The sequence below is a fragment of the Pelodiscus sinensis genome, chromosome 5, assembly GCF_052426305.1.
Source record: "Pelodiscus sinensis isolate ZL-2025 chromosome 5, ASM5242630v1, whole genome shotgun sequence".
Lineage (NCBI taxonomy): Eukaryota > Metazoa > Chordata > Testudines > Trionychidae > Pelodiscus > Pelodiscus sinensis.
Genome location: NC_143056.1, coordinates 74,707,681 through 74,730,950, shown reverse-complemented (window position 1 = coordinate 74,730,950; position 23,270 = coordinate 74,707,681). Strand labels below are relative to the sequence as shown.

Below are 23,270 nucleotides of genomic sequence, written 5' to 3'. Positions count from 1 at the left end.
GGATTGCACATGGCACTTGCCAGCTTCAGCAATTCATGGACCCTCTCTAACCTCATTGTCAATGTGCAGCTGCGTGCTTGAAAGATATGGGCGTTTTGGGCTCAGGCTGAGGGTCACATCTCAGTGATGTTGCCTCAGTCATGCAGTCACTGGAGAAGGCTGGCCTCTGTCCATCAAAAAAGTGTAGGTTTGGCACCAAGAGCCTTAGTATTTAAAGTACTTAGTATGGAACAGGAAAATCCATTCATTCAGTAACATTATGGCAGTCACCAGAAATCACCATTACAGAAAAATTGCCTAGTTCTGTTTGTCTGAACACATTAACTCTTGAAGAAGCGCTGATTACCAGTTGTGATTCATCTCTGTGCTCAACATAGCACCATCATCCATACCTTAATCTTTTTAAGAATAATTTCTTAGGTGTCTGTTATCTACAATTATGCTTCCCCTCCATGAAAGCAAACAACATGGCATTGAGCTAAACATCACAGCAGTCACGTTAAAGTTGCAACTGGTAGTGTATTACAAAAACTGAAATGACAAAGTCAGGTCCTGATAAAGTTTCTTTGCAGATGCAATGCAGGATTCAGGAGAATAGGTAGGAATGGTGTCCCTAGCCTCTGTCTGTTAGGAACTTGAAATAGATGACAGGAGAGGGATCACTTGATGATTACCTATTTCTGTTCACTCCCTCTGGGGTATCTGGGATTGGCCACTGTCAACAGACAGGATACTGAGCTAGATGGACATTTGGCCTTACCCAATATGGCTGTTCTTATGATCTTAGAAAACAGAAGCATGAGAGAAGTATTCCACATTGATGTGAAGAGCATTAAAAATATCAATTACTAAAACAGAGATGAAAAAAGGGATCAAAAGAACAAGTTTGAAAAATTAGTTCAACATTAATTTTAATGCTCAGGCATAGAACAGTGTCTATGCAATTTATTAGAGGGGCTGTAAACTGAGATAAAGGCTTTAAACCCTTTAGGTTTTCAAGACTCATTTGATCAAGGTGCTATGAACTTAAACAATATAACTGCAATGTAACACAATGTAACTTAATTGAAGACTAATGGGTATATGAATGTGACTAGATATTTTAAAACAAATACTTAAAAAGCAAAGTGTCTTCAACTGAAATTACATGTTGTTGAAAAATTCTGATCTGACAAACCCTACTGATGAAACTACTGCTTCATTTGCAGTGTAATTGTATCTTTCACATAACGAAGCTAACTCTTTCCTACTCCCACTTCTGCAACAGATGTTCCTTTGCTTATGAAGTATAAATAAGTGACTGAATTGACTATATTATTTCCTACAGATCCCACACTTCACAGGAGAAGCTAATGATTTAAAAACTTCAACCTGATTTCTTTCACAACCGAAGGTCCACCTGAAAAATGATCTTGGGATGGAACATTACTAGAAAACACAGTTTAACACAGATAATAAGAACATAAGAACGGTCCAAACGTCCATTAGCCCAGTGTCCTGTCTTCTGACAGTGGCCAACACCAGATGCCCCAGAAAGAGTGAACAGAAACAGGTCATCATCAAGTGATCCCTCTCCTGTTATCCATTTCCAGACCCTGACAAACATAGGCTAGGGACACCATTCCTACCCATTCTGTCTAACAAGTATTGATGGACCTACTGAATTTATCAAGTTCTTTTTTGAACCCTGTTAAAGTCCTGGTCTTCACATAGGAAGGTTTCCCCTTTGCCACATTTAATTATAATTGACTGGGGTTGGTACTATGCTTAAAGTAGATCTGTGCAAGATGGCTCAAAGAGGTACTGAAAAGCCGGGGGGGACTGATGGATTATTGAGTTTCTCACATCTAGCATGGATTGATAGTGACTAAAAGTAATCACTGTTGGATGACTCTTTGGCAGCTTCTGACAAGTGAAATGAAGGGTGAGATTGTGGCTAGGAAACCCGTCCAGAAGTCACAAAACCGAGTTCAGTCCCTGGTTGTGCCACAGATCTCCCGTGGGACTTCATACAAAAAATCACTAGAACTCAGTGGTGTGCCTGTAAAATACTTACTTTCCTCATAGAGGAAAAGAGCAGAATGGTACAGAAAAAGTCTTCACACCCTAGATCGGTTTTCTCCTATTAATAAGCAGAGTGGAGAGAAGTGAGCAATGCCACTGCAGATAAACAGGCTGCAAAACTGTCAGTCCTTTCACCAGGACTTCTTTTCATATGCAGTACAGGTTTAAAACAAAAAATGTTCACGACCAAAATAGCTCCCCTACTTCAATTACATAGCATATTCCTACAAGACTGATATTTAGAAAAGAACGTTGCTACATTTTCCTCAGAATAATAAATATTTCACCAGAAATGCTACTATTTAAGTCACAATTTAATGCTAATATTGGAAGTCTCATTGCTGAAAGATTACATTTCTATAAAGTAACATTTACACAGCAATGTCTGACATTAATTCTTTATGTGAAACTGTAAAAATAGTCACATTTCATTTTTTCAGGATAAACTCCAACAACTGAATAGAGTTAATAATATAAGCAGTCTTGCTTCTGATCATGATAGGAATACTTATATCATCTCCACACAGGGATTTAAAATGTTATGCAAAGCTAGGAAAGCTTCCTATCAAAACTCTTCAGTATTACCTTAGGATCAAGCTACATAGTTAAAGAACATCCCTCTTGAAAAAGTTAATTAACGTGATTTAAGCTTGTCAGTGTTATTTGTTTAATGCCAAGTAATAACATGTATTAAAAGAGCATATCAGGCTGAATTATCACTTTTGTCAATATACCTTATGTCACTTTTGGAACATAAGTTATACCAACAAAAGCGCAGGTGCGGATAGGGTTAGGTTAGTGGGAGATGCTCTCCTACTGGCATTGTTACTGCTGCTCATTGAAAGTGGTTTAATTATGTCAACTAGGGAACTCTCCCCGACCAGCACAGAGTGACTACACAAGCGGTCTTACAGCATGCTAGTGTACAATTCCTGCAGATGACAGGAGACTGAATGAAATTTCAGTCCAATTTCTACCCTGTGCCCTGGGAGCATGATCTGCATGGCAAGATATGAAAAGCCAACTATATAAACAATGCTGAAAAGAAACTTCTAAAATTACCAAATTCCCTTTTCACTAGTGATACCAAACAAATCTAAAAGTATTTTACTCCTCTTGCACAAGGAAACTAGATGTGTCAGTTTCACTTTCTCAGTCCATGCATTAGTTCAGCACTGCAATACAGGCAGTCCCCGACTTACGCGGATCCGACTTATGTCGGATCCGCACTTACAAACGGGGCTTTTCTCGCCCCAGAGCTCACAGGTGGCGGGTCCCCACCTGTGTCCTCCTGGGCGAGAAAAGCTTCTCCCGGTCTCCCTGGTCTACTGGGGGGGTCCAGCAAAGCCGCTGGACCCCCCAGCAGACCAGGGACACCCGAGCAAAGCCTCCCAAGGCAGCGGGACTCCCGCTGCCTGGGCGACTTTGCTCCTGTCCCCCTGGTCTTCTGGGGAGGTCCAGCAAAGCCACTGGACCCCCCCCCCCAGCAGACCAGGGACACCCGAGCAAAGCCGCCGCCTGGGTTTGCTCTGGTGTCCCTGGTCTGCTGGGGGGGGGGGGGGGGGAACGGCTTTGCTGGACCCGCCCCCCCAGCAGACCAGGGGGACAGGAGCAAAGCGCCTGGGCTGTCCCGCTGCGGGCGTGCTCCAAGGCTTTGCTCCCCATCTCCCTGCAGACCAGGTAGACGGAGAGCAAAGCCGCGGAACACGCCCGCAGCGGGACAGCCCGGGCACGCTTGGGCTGTCCCCCTGCGGGCATGCTCAGCGGCTTTGCTCCTGTCCCCCTGGTCTGCTGGGGGGGGGGGAGCAGCTAGTGCCCCCCCCCCCCCCAGCAGACCAGGCTTTTCTTGCCTACCCCTGGGGTAGAGCAGCTGGGGGCTGCCGGGTTGGTCCCGCAGCGCCACTCCGGACCAACCCAGCAGCACCCCAGCTGCTCTGCCCCAGGCGTCCTGATTCAGCCGCTGCTGGTCAGTTTCAGCAGCGGCTGAATCAGGATGCCTGGAGCAGAGCAGCTGGGGTGCTGCTGGGTTGCTCCAGTAGCGCCGAGGAGCCGCGCTACTGGAGCAACCCAGCAGCACCCCAGCTGCTCTGCCCCAGGCATCCCCAAGTCAGCCGCTGCTGAAACTGACCAGCGGCTGACTACAGGAAGCCCGAGGCAAAGTTGCTCTGCCCCAGGCTTCCTGGAATCAGCCGCTGATCAGTTTCAGCAGCAGCTGACTTGGGGACACCTGGGTTTCTTAAGTTGAATCTGTATGTAAGTCAGAACTGGCATCCAGATTCAGCCGCGGTTGAAACTGATCAGTTTCAGCAGCGGCTGACGCCAGTTCCAACTTACATACAGATTCAACTTAAGAACAAACTTACAGTCCCTATCTTGTACGTAATCCGGGACTGCCTGTACTTAGGTTGCATAAATTACATGGTACTGGTGTGCATCAACCATCCAAAATTTGTTTCCATTTTATTTTTTAAAACCAAACATTTCTATTAATATCAAGTTTAGCAACAACAACAAAACAGATTGAGGAACAAATTACAATACAATTTGATATTTTACCTACCTGATATCTCTTTAAACAATTTTATGAATTCAAAACTAATTATTTTGAAGAATTGTTTGCTTTTACCAAAATCATCATAAAAAATATCCTTTTAAACATTTAAAGCTCTCATAAAAAGGTGTAAGAGCCTGATTCAAAGCCCATTAAAATCCCTTTTTGAGAAAACTTATCATAGCCATCAGCAATGTATATGCATTAGTACCTTACCCCAACCAGATTTAAAAGAGCCTCTCAGAGGATTCTATTAATTCACCTTTTATGCCAAATCCTAGTGATGTAAATATTGCATTTCACAGATGAAGCAGATGTAAGATTAGTCATGTAGGAAAGTTAACTCTTTGGGACAAAGAATATTCTGTTATTAAGTTTGTGATATGCCTGGCACTGTTCTGTGTGTTGCACTTAAACAGTCTTGACCCCTTCTGTTCTCTACAACTGGACAGTGCTCCCTATTCAAGATTAGTCTGCCAAATGGAACTAGAATGCAAAAAATAGTTAAAAGTGGGTTTTAAAATGTTATAAAATATCACTACTTACCTGCACACACTATGCATACATTCTGCAAGCCCAAAGCCCAACAAGTGAGAACAATTTTCACCTTCGAGGAAGCATGAACATTTTCTGCCAACGCTGCTGAAATTGGTCTATTGATTTTTCCCCACTATTCCTGTGGCATTAAGGCTGGATGAATAGCTGGTTTTGGCCTCCTGGCAGTGTTAGCAATCCAAAATACATTACCAAGCAACTAAGTGAAAAATACTATCAGTTCAAGAAGACACTTATAACCAGGCAATGAGAGATCAAGTCAGAAGTATTTAAAAGCAGCTTCAAGTACAGGCTGTCCCCACTGTAAGTCCAAGATATGTTCCAAAAACTTGGACTTAAAGAGGGGAATTTTTTTCCTGAGGCGGACTTTCATTTGCACAAATTGGAGGAGAGGGGTTGCACAACTTAAGAGCAAGGAATGGGAGGACTTATAATGCATCAGTTCCTACAAGTGTCAACGACTTTAGTGCGGAACAGATGTATACTGGAGCAACTTATAGCGGGGATGTCCTGTACATGATGAAATGTAAATGTAACTACACAGGTAAGTATTTTCTACGATGTCTGATTAGGTCATAATAATTAACCAACTTGTGAAAGAATTTAATATATGTGCCTTCTGATGCCAACATTTTGGGGTACCACGGTCCCGTTTTTGGGATGCTGTGGGATGGACCTAAGTGTGAAACTAACACCTCAGCCTCAGTTATGCTTAGTGTGTTTATAGAGTTTTCACCCATAGATCTCAAAGCACTTCACAATAGTGGCTAAACATAATTATCCCCATTTCAAAAGGAGGAACTAAGGTATTAATAGACATAGCAAGACCAACTTGAGTTCAATGTTTATAGCAATTTTATATCTACTCCTAGAGTCTCAAATTGCCTTGGTTGCAAAGAAACTATATTCCATGCCTGATTATCCAGGTTACTGGAAATTTTTTGTTTGCGCGTAGTGCCAGCTAGTCCATGTACAGTTCCTAGCCTCTGGAATATACTGTGTGGTTGAGACACTAATGCCTCTGCTGCGCAGCTTCCTACACCAAATGAAGTTCTAGGTTCAGGCATAAAGTAGCCTAAGCAGGACTGCTGGCCTTTGACTTGCCTTCTGGCCTTGAATGCTGAAACTTACCATTCTAGAGAAAAAAAAACGTAAACAAAAAAAGGTCCTGCAGCACCTTAGTGACAAACAAAAAATGTAGATAGTATCATAAGCTTTTGTGGGTACAACCCACTTCTTCATCCCTAGCCTTCACTCCAACCCCCTCTCTCAGCATGGTGAAAAGTGAGGGAGGGAGAAAGGGAAATGTAGTGAACAGGGTGAGGCCTCAGAGAAGGGGTGGGAAGGAAGTGGGGCAAGGATATTTGGTTTTGAGGTACAGGCAGTCCCCGGGTTACGTACAAGATAGGGACTGTAGATTTGTTCTTAAGTTGAATTTGTATGTAAGTCAGAACTGGTACATATTGTAGGGGAAACTCTAGCCAAACATTTCTCCAGAGCTCAGTTTTATTCTCCCACACCTCACTTCCCTCAGTCCTTTATTCTCAAGCTGAGGTGTCTGCTGAGAAAAGCCGCTCCGCGTCTCCCTGGTCTGCTGGGGGGGGGGGGGCGCTAGCTTCGAGTCTCCCTGGTATGCTGAGGGGAAGCAGCTAGTGCGGGGTTGCCTCACCCCGTTTGTAAGCAGGGATCCGATGTAAGTCGGATCCATGTAACCCGGGGACTGCCTGTAGATTTTACATTGCACTTAACTTGAAAAAGTGATCTTGTGGTTAAAAGGACTGGAGACACTAGCTTAAAACAATGACATTTGACTATCATCTGACAAAGTGGGTTTTACCCACAAAATACATCTGTCAGTGTTTAAGGTGCCACAGGACTTCTCGTTGTAATGACATTTTAAGAAGTCATCAAATGTTTTAAATTTTACACTTACTACATTCAAACAGAACAGTAACATCTTCAGCATTTTCCATATAGGTTATTTGATTTTGGGTCTGGACTTAAATAACTTTTAATATTTAAGATATATTCAGTGTACACAAATATACATGGTGTACATATCCCCATACCAAAGAAAAACCACAAACTCCCCAACCTTAAAATATGTATATTGAGTTACAAAGGAAGCCTATAAGTGTCCTGTGCTTCATCTCACTGATAGCATAAGTCCCACAAGAATAATTACTGCAGTGTTAAGAGCTTGCAAAACTCATTTATTAGTTAAACAATGATTAGTAAATGTAAGTAGTATTTTAAACCCTCACATTTCTTAATCACTCCTAGAAGTAGCATAGTAATGAATTAATTCAGAACCTCTATATAAGGCTGCAGATGTTACTTATACCTGAATTCATGCTTTACTTATAGTTAACATTAGCATATTTAAAAGATTCAGCTAGGAAAGGTTAATGCAACTTCCACCAATAATTCATGCAGCATTACAACTAAAAAAAGTTCTTTCCAATACCTGCTGGGAGGGAAGGGGGAGAGAAATCGCAGTGAGCTCAAAACGACTGAAGATGATCCTGGAGAACAAATTAACTACCTACTATGGTAGACAGGTAAGAGTGAGACTCATAATCACAGATTACTTTTTAAAAACCTCAAAAGTTTAAAAAGTCTCAAGTGAGTTGCAATACATGGTTTCATTTTCCAGATAAACATGAACTCACGCTCCCTTCTGGTTGGTGTCCCGCCTGCTGTTACTTTTTATTCTCCATCACCTGGTGTTAAGACCCATGTCCCTCCCAGAACGTGGCACACTCCACTCCCACTGCTGCAGTGCCCCCACACTCAGTAGTACTCCTGCTCAGGGAACCCAGCTAGGGTTGCCAGATGGTTTCAACACAAAAATACCAGACACACTTGACATTACATCACAATCTACATTACATCTTATTTAGAAAATACTGGTCATTTTTATTTTCTCAATTTGTTTCCCAAACAGAAAGCTCAAATACTGGACTATGCAGTTCAAAACCGGACACCTGGTGACCCTATCAACCCCCTATGCCCACCTTGCTTCAGTGACCCAATGGCTAACCTTCATGTAGTCCCTGCCTCAGTGGCAAGCTGCAATCTGAAATGGTGACTCATCATCCACATATGGACCTGTTGCCTCAGCTGTCTCCCTATAGCCCTAATAGCTTCAGACCCTGTCTCAGGTCCGTCAGCCTGGGAACTTGCCTAGCCAGAACTCCCCCAGCTCTGCCTGCCTTTCCCCAGGCCTACTTCATATCAAGAAGCCTCTAGGTTCCCTAACAGGTAGGTCCCTCCAGCTCCACAGCTGAAGCAAGAGTGAGTCTGTCTCCACCCCTTATCTATACAACAGCAACTGAGCCTTAATTAGCTGTGTCTGCCTCAACTGCTGGCTCCATCACTCCAGCCCTCTCCCAGGGCTGGGTTTTAACTCTTTGTGACAGGGCGGCATCACTCCACAGCGGCGGTGTCGATCCACCCCTCACTAGGACTGCGCCGATCCCCAGGCTTCACGGGGAGCTCAGAATTAAAGCCGCTGCTTGCGCTGCTTGCTCCAAAGGTATGGCTTGGCTAGGCGGCGCAAGCGCCGACAAGCCACAGGTGCCACATCTGTGAAAATGCCCAGGGGGAGGAGGGATGATGCTCATGGAGGGGGCATGAGGGCCAGAGGAACAGAGGGAGAGGGAGGTGGCATGGAGGAGTAAGAAAGTGGAGAGTCAGGGGAGGAGGAGAATAGAAGAAACAGAGAGTGGAGGAGAACGATCCTTCACCACCCCAAAGAGAGGGTAGGAAGTAGCCCAGGGCGGGGTTTCCTTGAAGGAGGCCCATGGGCTGGTGAGTTACAGCCAGAAGCCCCACCAATCAGACGGGACCCTGTTGGAATCTGTCCTTAGGGCCCTGGGTTGGGACCCGTGACAGAGGACGGGTCCAGGCCCCCCTACTCTCTCCCGCCATTTGTGGGTTGCCATGAGCAGGGTCTAACCACGTAAGTAAAATGATGAGCAACGATCTAGTATTGCCTGGGCAGTGATAAAGCCCGAGATGACCACATACCACCTGATGGCAAGTGGTCAGCGCCTTCACACCCTAAAAGGCCAGTGTGAGGCAGACATCTGGTCACAAAAGGAGGATAGAAACTGTGGGTCCCTTTCAGTGCATCTGAAGTCACTGACCCTTCCCTTCACCTCACCAGGTCAAGTTCTGTGAGAGGAAAGAGGAGTTTGAAGAAGTAGAGTGGAGTTCAGCCTAAATTAGTGGTCTTGGAACAGCTGAAACTACTCAGCCAAATGCAACACTGACACATTCCATCTCCAGCTGGTGAAAGCTTCTGCTCTCTTCCAAAACAACAAAGTCAGAATAAAGGTGTCAAAACTGAAGTTTTATGTCAGTCATCACAAAACCCATCCAGAATGGGAAATAGCAATTGACGATTTCTTCAGCAACTTACATGACTAATACAAAACTCTCAACTGCACTGAATCCAGAAGTTTATCACAAGAATCAGTTATCTACAGGTTGGATACCAAAGATAGGTTCTTAATAACCATATTTATTTATTTTATTTTTATTTTAGTATTTATTTATTATACAATCATAGAATACTAGGACTGGAAGGGACCTCGAGAGGTCATTGAGTCCAGTCTCCTGCCCTCATGGCAGGACCCAGTACTGTCTAAACCATCCTCGATAGACATTTATCTAACGTACTCTTAAATATCTCCAGAGATGGAGATTTCACAACCACCCTAGGCAATTTATTCCAGTGTTTAACCATCCTGACAGTTAGGAACTTTTTCCTAATGTCCAACCTAAACCTTCCTTGCTGCAGTTTAAGCCCATTGCTTCTTGTTCTATCATCACAGGCCAGGAAGAACAAGTTTTCTCCCTCCTCCTTGTGACACCCTTTTAGATACCTGAAAACCACTATCATGTTCCCTCTCAATCTTCTCTTTTCCAAACTAAACTAATTATATTACAGAAGGACCCAGTCATGATCAAGGCCCCATTCTGCTAGTTCAGCAGAATGTGGTCATTGCCTAAAAAGTTCATAATCTTCAGTTTAACATAGGCTGAACCTCTCAAGTCCCGAACGCTCTCTGAAATGATTTTAGTTAGCTGAATGTCTACTTTTCATGGGTGTGGCAAAGTTTCCCATGGTCCCATGAAGTTTGTTTACAGCCACCAATCCTAGCTCTTTGTGTTCTGTTCTCTTACTAAGCTCTAATTTGCCCCTAAATGTCCTCCAACAGTCCAGTAAGCAGTGGAAGCCTTGGTAATGCTGCTAGACAATACGGACCTTCTGTAATCTGGAAAATTCTCTGGTTCAGAAACAGTCAGGACCCAAGGATGCTGGACTAGAGAGGTTCAGCCTGTACTACAGAGCTAGTGGAAGATGGGAAGAGAGAAAATATGCAACCCTGTTCCACCAGGAAATTAATAAATATCAGAGATGATGGTGTAATTAGGATCATTGTCCTGAAAATTTATAAAAAAGGGAAAAAGCTGAACTTCTAAAAGTGCAAAACCAGAATGTGATCTTCATTATATAAAGCCTGTAATTAAGTAAAATGGAAAATGTGATTGCTATTATTAATTCTTTATTTTTTAGCAGCATTTACAGGCTGCAGTGAGAATCTGGAGCCCATTGTCCTAGATGCTGCATGGACACAAGATGATATATTTCTGCATCAAATTGTTTAAAATCCACCTGGCAATCTAATCAGCATGGGAAGGCTCCCAAACCTGCTCAAGCCCTATTGTTGCAAACTGCACAACAGGGGACTAAAAAGACAACACATATACTAAAAGGATATCCTTTCCCCACTCCTTCCCCAAACAGGCAGAACAATTGGGGTGACACTAGTTTAATTCCAATTATTCCCTACCTTTGGTTATTGAAGTGTTCCCCCTTTTTTGTTACAATTGTATAGATTTTCTTTTTAAAAAAATAGATTTTAAATATATAGGAATTGCTGTACCGGATCAGACCCATGAACCATCTAGTCCAATATCTTGTCTCCCACAGTAATATTGAAAGCTTCATCAGGTAGACAGTGAAAAAATAATTAGGCATTATTTGCACTTAACATTAAAAAGGTTTTAGAACAGTTTTTAAACTAAGGGCTGAGGGAAAACTGACAGGTGTGGAGGAGCACATGGTTTGGACAGAGACATCTATTAGGGGAGGTTCTATTAATAGAGGTGCTCTATGTTCTAGTCAAGAGGAGAAGATGGAAGTGTGGGTCACATCAGATGAGACACGATCAAATGAAAAAGAATCTAACTCATCAAGAAATGGCAGAAAGATAAATATTGACAAATGATTAAAGCACTTATACACAAATGCTACACGTCTAAATAGTAAAATGGATGAACTCGAGTGCCCAGTTTTAAACAAGGATATTGATATGATATACATGACAGAAGTTTGGAATGAGGACAATCAATGGGACACAGTCATACAAGGATACAAAATATATCGGCAGGACAGAACAGGTCGTTCTGGTGGAGAAGTGGCCCTATACATGAAAGAAAATGTAGAATCAAATGAAGTAAATATCATAAATGAGCCAAAATATTTCATAGAATCTCCATGGATAGTTACTCCATGCTCCAATAATAAGAATATAGCAGTAGGGATATGTTATTGACCACGTTATCAGGACAGTGCTAGTAACTATAAAATGCTAAGGGAGATTAAAGAGGCTATTAAAATTAAATTAAAAAACTCTCATAGTGGGGGATTTCAACTATCCCCATACTGACTAGGTACACGTCACCTCTGGAGAGGATGTAGAGATAAAATTTCTTGATACTTTAAATGACTGCTTCTTGGAGCAGCTGGTTCTGGAACCCACAAGTAGAGAGGCTATTCTTGATTTAGTCCTAAATGGTGAGCAGGATCTGGGTCAAGAGGTAAATATAACTGGACCGCTTGGAAATAGTAACCATAATATAATAAAATTTAACATCTCTGTGATGGGAAAAACACCTCAGCAGCCCAACACTGTGGCATTTAATTTCAGAAAGAGGAACTACACAAAAATGAGGAAGTGAGTTAAACAGAAATTAAAAAGTACAGTGACAAAAGTAAAATCTCTGCAAGCTGCATGGAAACTTTTCAAAGACACCATAATAGAGGCTCAACTTAAATTTATACCCCAAATTAAAAAACACAGTAAGAGAACCAAAAGAGAGCCACTGTGGCTTAACAACCAGGTAAAAGAAGCAGTAGATATAGTATACTTAGATTTTCAGAAAGCCTTTAACAAGGTCCCTCACCAAAGGCTCTTGTGTAAATTACATTGCCATGGGATAAGAGGGAAGGTCCTTTCATGGATTGAGAACTGGTTAAAAGACAGAAAACAAAGGGTAGGAATAAATGGTAAATTTTCAGAATGGAGAGGGGTAACTAGTGGTGTACCCCAATGGTCAGTCCTGGGACCAGTCCTGTTCAACTTATTAATAAATGATCTGGAAAAAGGGGTAAGCAGTGAGGTGGTAAAGTTTGCGGATGATACCAAACTGTTTAGGATAGTCAAGACAGAAGCAGATTGTGAGGGACTCCAAAAAGATCTCACCAAACTGAGTGACTGGGCAACAAAATAGCAAATGAAAGTGTAAAGTAATGCACATTGGAAAAAATAACTCCAACTATACGTACAGTATGATGGGGGCTAGTTTAGCCATTACAAATCAGGAAAGAGATATTGGAGTTATTGTGGATAGTTCTCTGAAAACTTCCACACAGTGTGCAGCAGCGGTCAAAAAGGCAAACAGGATGCTAGGAATTAAGAAAGGGATAGAAAATAAGACACAGAATATCTTACTGCCCCTGTATAAAACTATGGGATGCCCACATCTTGAATACTTTGAACAGACGTGGTCTCCTCACCTCAAAAAAGATATTTTGGCCTTGGAAAGGGTTCAGAAAAGGGCAACTAAAATGATTAGGGGTTTGGAACGGGTCCCATATGAAGAGAGGTTAAAACGACTTGGACTTTTCAGTTTAGAAAAGAGGAGACTGAGGGGGGATATGATAGAGGTATATAAAAGCATGAGTGGTGTGGAGAGGGCAAATAAAGAAAAGTTATTTATTAGTTCCCATAACAGAAGAACTAGAGGACACCAAATGAAATGAATGGGTAGCAGGCTTAAAACTAACAAAAGAAAGTTCTTCACACACCATGTAGTCAACCTGTGGAACTCCTTGCCAGAGGAGGCTGTGAAGGCTAGGACTATAACAGAGTTTAAAGAGAAGCTAGATAATTTCATGGAGGTTAGTCCTAAATGGTGAGCAGGATCTGGTTCAAGAGGTAAATCCTATCATGGATTGATAACTGGTTCAAAGACAGGAAAAAAAGGGTATGAATATATAGTCAGTTTTCTGAGTGGAGAGAGGTAACTAGTGGGGTTTCCCAAGGGTCTGTCCTGGGACCCATCCTATTCAACTTATTTATAAATGATCTAGAGAAAGGGGTAAACAGTGAGGTGGCAAAATTTGCAGATGATACTAAACTGCTCAAGATAGTTAAGACCAAAGCAGACTGTGAAGAGCTTCAAAAAGATCTCACCAAACTAAATGATTGGGCAACAAAATGGTAAATGAAATTTAATGGTGATAAATGTAAAGTAATGCATATATGATGGGGACTCATTTGGCTACAACTACTCAAGAGAGAGATCTTGGAGTCATTGTGGATAGTTCTCTGAAAACATTCACTGCAGCGGCAGTCAAAAAAGCAAATAGAATGTTAGGAGTCAAAAAGGCAAATAGGATGCTAGGAATTAAGAAAGGGAGAGAAAATAAGACACAGAATATCTTACTGCCCCTGTATAAATCCATGGTATGCCCACATCTTGAATACTATGTACAGATGTGGTCACCTCATCTCAAAAAAGATATATTGGCATTGGAACAGGTTCAGAAAAGGGCAACAGAGATGATTAGGGGTTTGGAATGGGTCCCATATGAAGAGAGATTAAAAAGACTTAGACTTTTCAGATTAGAAAAGAGGAGACTAAGGGGGGATACGATAGAGGCCTATAAAATCATGACTGGTATGGGAAAAGTGAATAAGGAAAAGTTATTTACTTATTCCCACAATAAAAGAACTAGGGGTCACCAAATGAAATTAATAGGCAGCAGGTTTAAAACAAGCAAAAGGAAATGTTTATTCACTCAGCACACAGTCAACCTGTGGAACTCCTTGCCAGGGGATGCTGTGAAGGCTAAAACTTTAACAGGGTTCAAAAAAGAGCTAGATAGATTCATGGAGGTTAGGTCCATCAATGGCTATTACCCAGCATAGGTAGGAATGGTATCCCTAGCCTCTGTTTCTCTGGAGGTGGGTGACAGGGGAGGGATCACGTGAGGATTACCTGTTGTTGTGATCCCTCCCTCTGGGGCATGTGGTATTGGCCACTGTCAGCAGACAGGATACTGGGCTAGGTGGACCTTTGGTCTGAGCCAGTATGGCCGTTCTTATGTTTATGTTCTAAATTCTAATTAACTAACATTAGTTAACATTTTAATATTTAATGGAAATAAGTTATAGGCCGCAAAACGTATAAACCTTAAGTTATCCTCAGATAAAAGTGTAATTTTTAGCTATAACTAATAGTGCAGCACTTTTACATTTACGAATATAAAAGTGATTCCCTAAGAATGTGTTGGTGTATTATTCTTAAAATCAGTTGACCAGAAATAAAGAGTAAAGTTAATATGAAAGTAATTTTGAACTAACATGAGATATGACATCACCCCATGACAAAACACCTCAATTTGCTAAAGACAGTGAAACCTACCATGATTTTAGCCAATATGCCATCATCACTGGACTCCATAGTTACCACTGCTTTGTCTGTTTCAATTTCACATAATGCATCTCCTGCATTTACAGTTTCACCTGCAAAACAAGACAAGATTTAAAATACAGTAGAACTACTTAACCCTTGGTAAAATGGAGACATAATGAATTGTCCTTTGAAGCATGCATCTGGCTACCAGTTTTCCAGTATTGTAAGGATAATTAAAATGCAGTAAATAATATTGTACTTAAAAACTTCTGGATAAAAATTGCTGCTTTTCTTATTGTGTTAATGTCATTATCCACCCATGTTTGTGGTGAGTATTGACAGACAGACAGAATACTGAAGTGACTTATCTTAGCTCATAATGTCAAGAAGGTAACTCTGAAATCCTTATGTCCAGCCTTTGGCAGCAACTGCTAGCCACTGGTGAAAATGGTGATGTAAGTATCTTAATATAACACTAGTAACAAGGAGCATTGTCTTAAAATTACATATAAGACAATGTTGTGTGTGTGTGTTTATGTACATAAGCAAATGATATATAATATTATATAAACAAGTGTTATTTTGAATTTATAGCAAATAATTAAACATGGAGCTGTCTCCTGTCATGGACAGATCTACAAATATATAAAATTACAGATCTTTACATTACAGATCTACAAATACATATAAATACATTTTTAAGAAATGAAAAATATTCAGCTGGGGTGGGGTGGACTATACAGGTTTACAGATGAGACCATGTTATATTATGTTTTCCTCTCTTTTAAGCACTTACATGCCTGCTACTACATGATAACAAGCCTATGAGCCTGCATTGTTCTGTCAGATGAATAATGACTGGATGCCTGCCATTAAATAAGATGACAGTGGGAAACATAGAGAAGATCCAGAATGCTTGGGCTTTAAAGTACATACAATATGATTTTCCTTAAACAGCACTGAAGAAACAAAAAGTACATTTATGTATCAGGTTTGTAGGTTCTGTACTTCAATTAAAATGTACTTTTCCTCAGCACAGTAAATAAAGTGACATTATATGTCTAATTTTAATTTCCACTTTTGCTCTCTGACGCACTTAAACACCAGAAAAATTAGTTTGACACCTATGATTTCTATTTGTGTATGTGACTTGCACATCTTTGTCTTATTTCTTTCATTGTGATTACTTGAAAATGGATTGGGGGGAAAGAAAAAAAAAGAGCTGCTGTAGGGTTTGGATGACCTTTGTGGTAAACAGCAGCTATATTCAAGCCTCAATCAAATAAACACTTCCGCAAGGTTCCCTTGTGGGAACTCTAAGGGGAAAAAAAGATGGCCAATTTCATTGTCCACTCAAATATATACAAGGAACTTAGCACTTCATTATTTTTTTAATCGACATTAGGACACATTAAATTGCAACAGCATTAGGGACAGGATGGCCCAGGGGAACCACCATGTAGAAATGTAAAATCCCATTTAATTGGTTAAGCATATTATTTAACTAGTTAACTGATTAAAGAGAGGGGAGGAGGGCTGCTTCACCCTACCTGCTGCTAGACTGTGTCAGACCAGTGCACCCCAGATGAAGCAGCCCCTGTCTGTGGCAGGCCCCCCATAGGGCTAGAACAGCCCCCTGCCTTTGGCCGGGGGGGGGGAGCTGCTTCAACCCCCACAAGTTAGCCTTACCCTTAATGGGGTTAAGGTTTACTGGTTAAACATTCAGATCCCTACTACCAAGCTCTTCATCTTTAACTCACAACGTTTTAGTTCTCTGAGAAGACTAATTCATGTGGTTTATTAGAATTTAGAATACTGTAGAGAACTAAATAGGTATTTACTTAAAAAAAAAAAATGGGCGTGTGCTTAGCTGTTCCAATGCATGCCCAGGAAATATTGAGGGGATAAGTAACATCTTTGTGTCTCGTATCATTAGACTGAGGCCAGCTAGTGGCTAGTCCAGGCCCTCACTTATTACAGGTTTTTACACCCATAGCTCCAGCGGTAGAGAACTGCCAAAGCACAGCAGTGTCCTCATCCTCTTTATATGCTTCTTACCCTAGGGGACATCTAATCCTTCCAAGGTGCTTGGGGATTCCCCTGCACTGGGACTCTCCATGAAATTCCAGATTTTTCTCCCTCTTGGCCCCACTATAGCAGCAGTTAGTGGCAGAAGATTTGATGTCATGTCTATTTTTAGAAGCATGTTGCAATATAGCCTTTAGAAATCCCTGTCACTGGTTCAGAAACTCAGTTCAATGAATGGGAGTGTGATACTTCCCAGCAGGGGATGCCAAATTCATGATACATCTTAGCAGGTGTCCAAATCGATGCCAAGTACCGCTGAAAAGATCAGCTTTCGCACTGGAAAGAACTGGAGTGCTTTGCTGACAATTCTGATTCGCAATGCTTGCCAACAGAAAAGCTGGAACTCCAAATTGTTCAGACGGCCATTTGTGTGTGACTAATAGTCATATTTATTATTCAGACATTTTGAAAACCTGTGTTTTTAGTAGTTAGTTCCTTGTATCTATTAGTCTGTAAGGTGCCACAGGATGCTTGTTGTTTTTGCAGATATGGACCAACCACTCAGACACAGGTCCTTATATTAGAGTGATTACTACACTAGAATTCTCCTCCAAATTTAAGCTGTGTCATATCAAACAGAGGTTCAGTAGCCTAGATGCAGTAAGATGGTAATGTCAGACCAATTACTAGTGGACAGTAGTCATAAGTAATCATAAGTCACGAGTTGGATCCTTTGATGCACAAGGATTAACAATTGAGAACTCCCTTCTCTCAGACCCTAGAGATGGTCCTTCTAGAACACATATGGATAAGTATCAACTGATGCTGCCAATTCTATTTGCCTGGCCCAGGATAATCAGAGGATTTTAGTCTCTAGGGCTGTCAATCTGTCTCCTTTCACCAATACTAAATTCATACATAATAAATACCTTTAGAATAAAAAGCAGTTTTATTTTAAGCAAAGGACTTCATACAAACCAATAGAAAACTATTGACAATAAGGGGGAAAATAATGAGTCTGTCTCTTAAATACAAGATGTTTTCTCCCGCTGAAGTGAAATAATTTGTCTCTGTAGGGCAACTGCAAAAACAAATTTACACTGACAGAGCAGGAACGATAACCAGAGTAGTATTTTAGTGACCCCTGCTGGTTACATGGGGGGAAGGGACCCACACTTTCCACATGCAACATAACAAATTTACATTTCCAATCTTGTATCTTTCCATTTACATTGAAACATGTTACCAAGTAATTTTTTTCATACACAAGATCAGTAAGATTATATTTCTACTAGTACCATTCAACCATAGATATCTCATGTCATTGCAGGATGAGTCATTTATGAGAATCCTGTAATGGTGATAAATTTAGAAGCATTACCCCACTTCCCCCCCTTAAAAAAATAAAACATATCTACCTACCATTTACTTCAACCCTCACTACACTGCTATTTTCCAGACTGTCCAAAAAAACGTTTAGAACTAATTATTATCAAAGATGAGTTAAATGAGCCCATGTATCAGTCACATTTTTTTAAATGGAAATGTGTCATTGTAATTAAAATGTTAGAATAATTTCTCTAGTCCAACCTTCAATTAAGAGTACAGTAATTAATATGCACAGATGATTTTCAGTTACTTATCAAGGGAAGCACAATAGGGATTGAGATAGCTATGTGTAGCACACATGGAGGAATTGGCATAACACACTTATAATGAAGAATAACAGTTGTATATAGAGGGTTTAAAAGATTTTATATTTTAATCTATAGACACACAATATTCAAAAGTAAGCACCTAAACTGCTATGGAATATTGTCTCATGGTTAGCATAAACTCATTGTTAGTTTAGTATGCGTAGCGTAGACATAACGAGGGGCACAGCATCACTGTAGCACTGCAGTGTAGACATTAGGGATGTTAAAAAGCGGGTAATTGGGTAACTGTGTAGCCACTGAAAATTTCAACTGTTACACGGTTCATGCACTCACAGCACAGAGTGGCAGCTGGCTCCCTGGGAGTCGGTGCATGCTGGGAACTGGCTTAAAAGCTCCCGGCTCCCAGTACGTGCCAGCTTCTGCCCTGCACCCAATGATAGAGCCAGTGGTGAGGGGCTAGGGGCAGCCAGATCCCTGGGAGCAGAGAAGCAGCTTACATGTAAATGTTGACAGTAACCAATAAACCAAGGCTTATTGGTTAACTGTGTAAATGGTAATCCTATTACATCCTCAGTAGACATATGCTTACTGCAACAGAAGGAGTTTTCCGTTGCTATAGTAAATCTATCCCTTTGAGAGGCAGTGACTAGATCAGTGGAAGAACTGCCACACAAACCTACTGAGGTCTATACCGGGGTTTAGGTCAGTTTAACTATGCCTTTGTTATGTGACTTTCGCATTCCTGAAGGAACATAGCTAGATCAACCTAAGTTTTAGATGCAGGCCAGGCCTTACAGAAAGGCAATTTCTGATGCTGTTGGCATTGTTTATCTGCAAGTCATTAAACCTCATGGAGCTTCAATTTATCCATCAGTGAAATGGGCATAATTACACCTACCTAACTCCCAAATGTGTTACTGTGAGAGTTAATGTTTGTAAAAAAAGACAGTTACTTGTTCCATAACTGGTGTTTTTGGAGATATGCTGCTCATGTCCATTCAACATAGGTGTGTGCGCACCTGCCACACACTTTGGTACTAGAAGTTTTTCCCTCAGCAGTACCCATAGGCGGCAGAGTCTCAGCATCCCCTGGAGTGGTGTGCATATTACACACAATATAGGACACTCCCCGTACCCTCCCTTTTCAGTTCCTTCTTGCAGGAATTCCTACAGAGGGGAGGAGGGTGGGAAGCTGAATAGACGTGAGCAACACATCTCAAAGTACAGCAGTTATGGAAAAGGCAACTGTCTTTTCTTCTTGGAGTGCTTCCTCATGTCCATTCAACAGAGGTGACTGCAAGCAGTGTCTGCAGAGGTGGGTAGGAGTTAAGGACATGCAGACTGCAGTACAGTCTTGCTGAACACAGCATTCTCCCTAGTTTGCTGCCTGATGGCATAGTGTGATGTGAAAGCATACCCTGACGATCACATCACTACTCAGCAGATATCCTTGATCAGGACATGTGTGAGATAGGCATACGACGAAGCTTGATCTCTGCTAGAATGGGCCCTGATCAATGTTGGCAGCAGGGCTCCTGCCAACTTGAAGCACATACAAATACAGGAAGTGATCCATTTCAAGAGCCTCTAGGAGGATATGTAGGAACCCCGCATATGTATGTTATGTATACAGGCACTCCCCGGGTTATGTACAAGATAGGGACTGTCGGTTTGTTCTTAAGTTGAATCTGAATGTAAGTCGGAACTGGCATCAGCCGCTGCTGAAACTGATCAGTTTCAACCGCGGCTGAATCTGGACGCCAGTTCTGACTTACAAACAGATTCAATTTAAGAAACCCAGGCGTCCCCAAGTCAGCTGCTGCAGAAACTGATCAGCGGCTGATTCCAGGAAGCCTGGGGCAGAGCAACTCTGCCTCAGGCTTCCTGTAGTCAGCCGCTGGTCAGTTTCAGCAGCGGCTGACTTGGGGATGCCTGGGGCAGAGCAGCTGGGGTGCTGCTGGGTTACTCCAGTAGCACAGCTCTTCGGTGCTACTAGAGCAACCCAGCAGCACCCCAGCTGCTCTGCCCCAGGCGTCCTGATTCAGCCGCTGCTGAAACTGACCAGCAGCGTCTGAATCAGGGCCTGGGGCAGAGCAGCTGGGGTGCTGCCGGGTTGGCCCGGAACAGCGCTGCGGGACCAACCCGGCAGCCCCCAGCTGCTCTACCCCAGGGGTAGGCAAGAAAAGCCTGGTCTGCTGGGGGGTGGGGGAGGGCACTAGCTGCACCGCTCCCCCTCCCCCAGCAGACCAGGGAGACTGCGATGGCGGGACCGTACAAGTCCTCCACAGCTTTGCTCCGTCTCCCTGGTCTGCAGGGAGACGGGGAGCAAAGCCTTGGAGCACGTGGGCAGCGGGACAGTCCAGGCGTGCCTGGGCTGTCCCACTGCTGGTGTGCTCCGTGGCTTTGCTCCCCGTCTCCCTGGTCTGCTGGTCAGACCAGGGAGACGGGGAGCAAAGCCGCAGAGCATGCCTGCAGCGGGACAGCCCAAGCGCGCCTGGGCTGTCCCGCTGCCCGTGTGCTCCAAGGCTTTGCTCCCCGTCTCCCTGGTCTGCAGGGAGACAGGGAGCAAAGCCGCGGAGCACGCCCGCAGCGGGACAGCCCAGGCGCGCCCGGGCTGTCCCGCTGCGGGCGTGCTCCAAGGCTTTGCTCCCCGTCTCCCTGCAGAGCAGGGAGACGGGGAGCAGCTTTTCTCGCCCCGGACGACGGGGGCGGCGGACCGCGGCGCATCTGGGCGTCCCGCCGCTCCTGTCCTCCGGGGCGAGAAAAGCCCCGTTCGTAACTGCGGATCCGACATAAGTCGGATCCGCGTAACTCGGGGACTGCCTGTATTCATGTCCATGAGTCCATTTCATAAGCCACGGGGGGGGGGGGGGGGAGGGCGGGGATGGTCCGTCACACACTTAACCTGCCAAATGGCCACATGTTTCTTGTGTATTGGACACCACAGCTCTATTGTGATCTATGCCATCAAGTGCCAGCATTACCCCTCTGCCATGTATATTGGCCAAACTGGACAGTCTCTATGCAAAGGATAAATGGACATAAGTCAGATATCAGGAATGGTAACACACGTAAACCTGTAGGGCAGTGGTCTCCAACCTTTTTACACCCAAGATCACTTTTTAAATGACAGACCAAGCCAAGATCTACCGCCCCGCCCCTTCCTTGAAGCCCCACCCTCTCTATTCTCCTCCTCTCCATCACTTGCTATCCCCAATCCTTATACTGCTGCTTAAAAAAAAAAAAAAAAAAAAATCTGTAGGAAGAGGTTTTTCCAACATGTGGCCTGTCTAGACTGGACCAAATGTCAGAAAAAAAAAACCACCTTCTTTTGGAAGCCACCTTATTCCTTGTGGAAAGAGGAATATAGGGCCTGTTTGCTCTTCCACTAAAATGCAGAAGAGTTTTTCTGGGATATCTCCAGAATCTTGAAAAACTCCTGCAGTCTAGCTGGACCCTTGCTGTGTTGAGACAGGATGTGTAGTCTCTGGGGTGGGAATGAGGGATTTGGGTGTGGGAAGGGGTGAGAGGTGCAAGCTCTGGGAGGAAATCTGGATGCAGGAGGAGGTGGAGAAGGGGACACTGGCTAGGGGAGGGGGCTCCAGGCTGGACAGTGTTGGGATACTAACACTAACAGCAAGCTTCCCGGGCTGAGCGCTGGGCAGCCGGGCGGGAGCGAAGAGAAGTGGCTTCCTGGCCAGCTGGCTATGGTGCTCAGCCAGGGTGCACCAAGCTCCAAGTGGGCTGGTGCAGAGAAGCTGGTTGGCCAACTGGCTGTGGCCTTCAGCCTGGAGGAGGCTGAACCATACTCCAGCTGATCGGCGGCTTCCCCTCTGCGCCTGCCCACGTGGAGCATGGTGCACCCTGGCTGAGCACGATGGCCAGCTGGCTGGGAAGCCACTTCTCTTTGCTCCCGCCCGGCTGCCCTGCACTCAGCCTGGGAAGCTTGCTCCAGCACAGCTGGAGCTAGACACAGCCTCCCTGGGCTGAGCGCAGGGCAGCCGGGCTGGAGAAAAGAGAAGTGGCTGCCCGGCCAGCTGGCTATGGTGCTCAGCTATGGCCCTTTATAAAACCTGTCTCACTTACATTTAACACTGTCATTGACATCTAAAGCTAACTATGAGACACTTTCAGCCCACTCAATTAACCTAATTAGCACCTGAACTACTATTTACAGGTACTTTTTTTTTCTTTCCTCTCCCCTCTTTTTCCGTTATAATTCTGATATTCCCCCTTTTTTCTTCACTCAGGCTCATCTGAAGAAGTGGGTTTTGCCCACAAAAGTTATGATATATTTCGGTTAGGGTCTAAGGTGCCACACGACTGCTTGTTGTTTTGAAAGTTACAGACTAACATAGCTACCCCCTGAGACCTCCTAAATGATGACAGAGTGAGGCTCAATCAGGAGAGTCACTGGTTCTACGTAACTAAAGTACCCTCATCTACAGCTCAAGCATGTGAAGACACATACTGCAGAGGTCATTCATCTAGTAGTGCCACCACATTCTAATAAAGGTCAATTACTTTTCATGTGACAGACCTCAGAGAACAAGAGATGAATGAGGATCCAAAGTATCTATTCATGCAAAGTTAAAGGTTTTTGGAAATTAGTCTGTCCAGATTTAGAGATACATCTA

General features: G+C 43.2%; 1 protein-coding gene across 3 annotated transcripts in view; it reads right to left on the bottom strand.

The window, feature by feature from the left end:
• The window catches only part of PDHX (pyruvate dehydrogenase complex component X), a 106,851-nt gene that overhangs the window by 60,677 nt on the left and 22,904 nt on the right, over nucleotides 1-23,270 (bottom strand). For all 3 annotated transcript variants that reach the window (XM_089778541.1, XM_075927469.2, XM_075927468.2), the window contains one exon: nucleotides 14,957-15,057. In XM_089778541.1, the coding sequence (XP_089634667.1) occupies nucleotides 14,957-15,057 (101 nt within the window). The remainder of the gene's footprint in view (nucleotides 1-14,956; nucleotides 15,058-23,270) is intronic.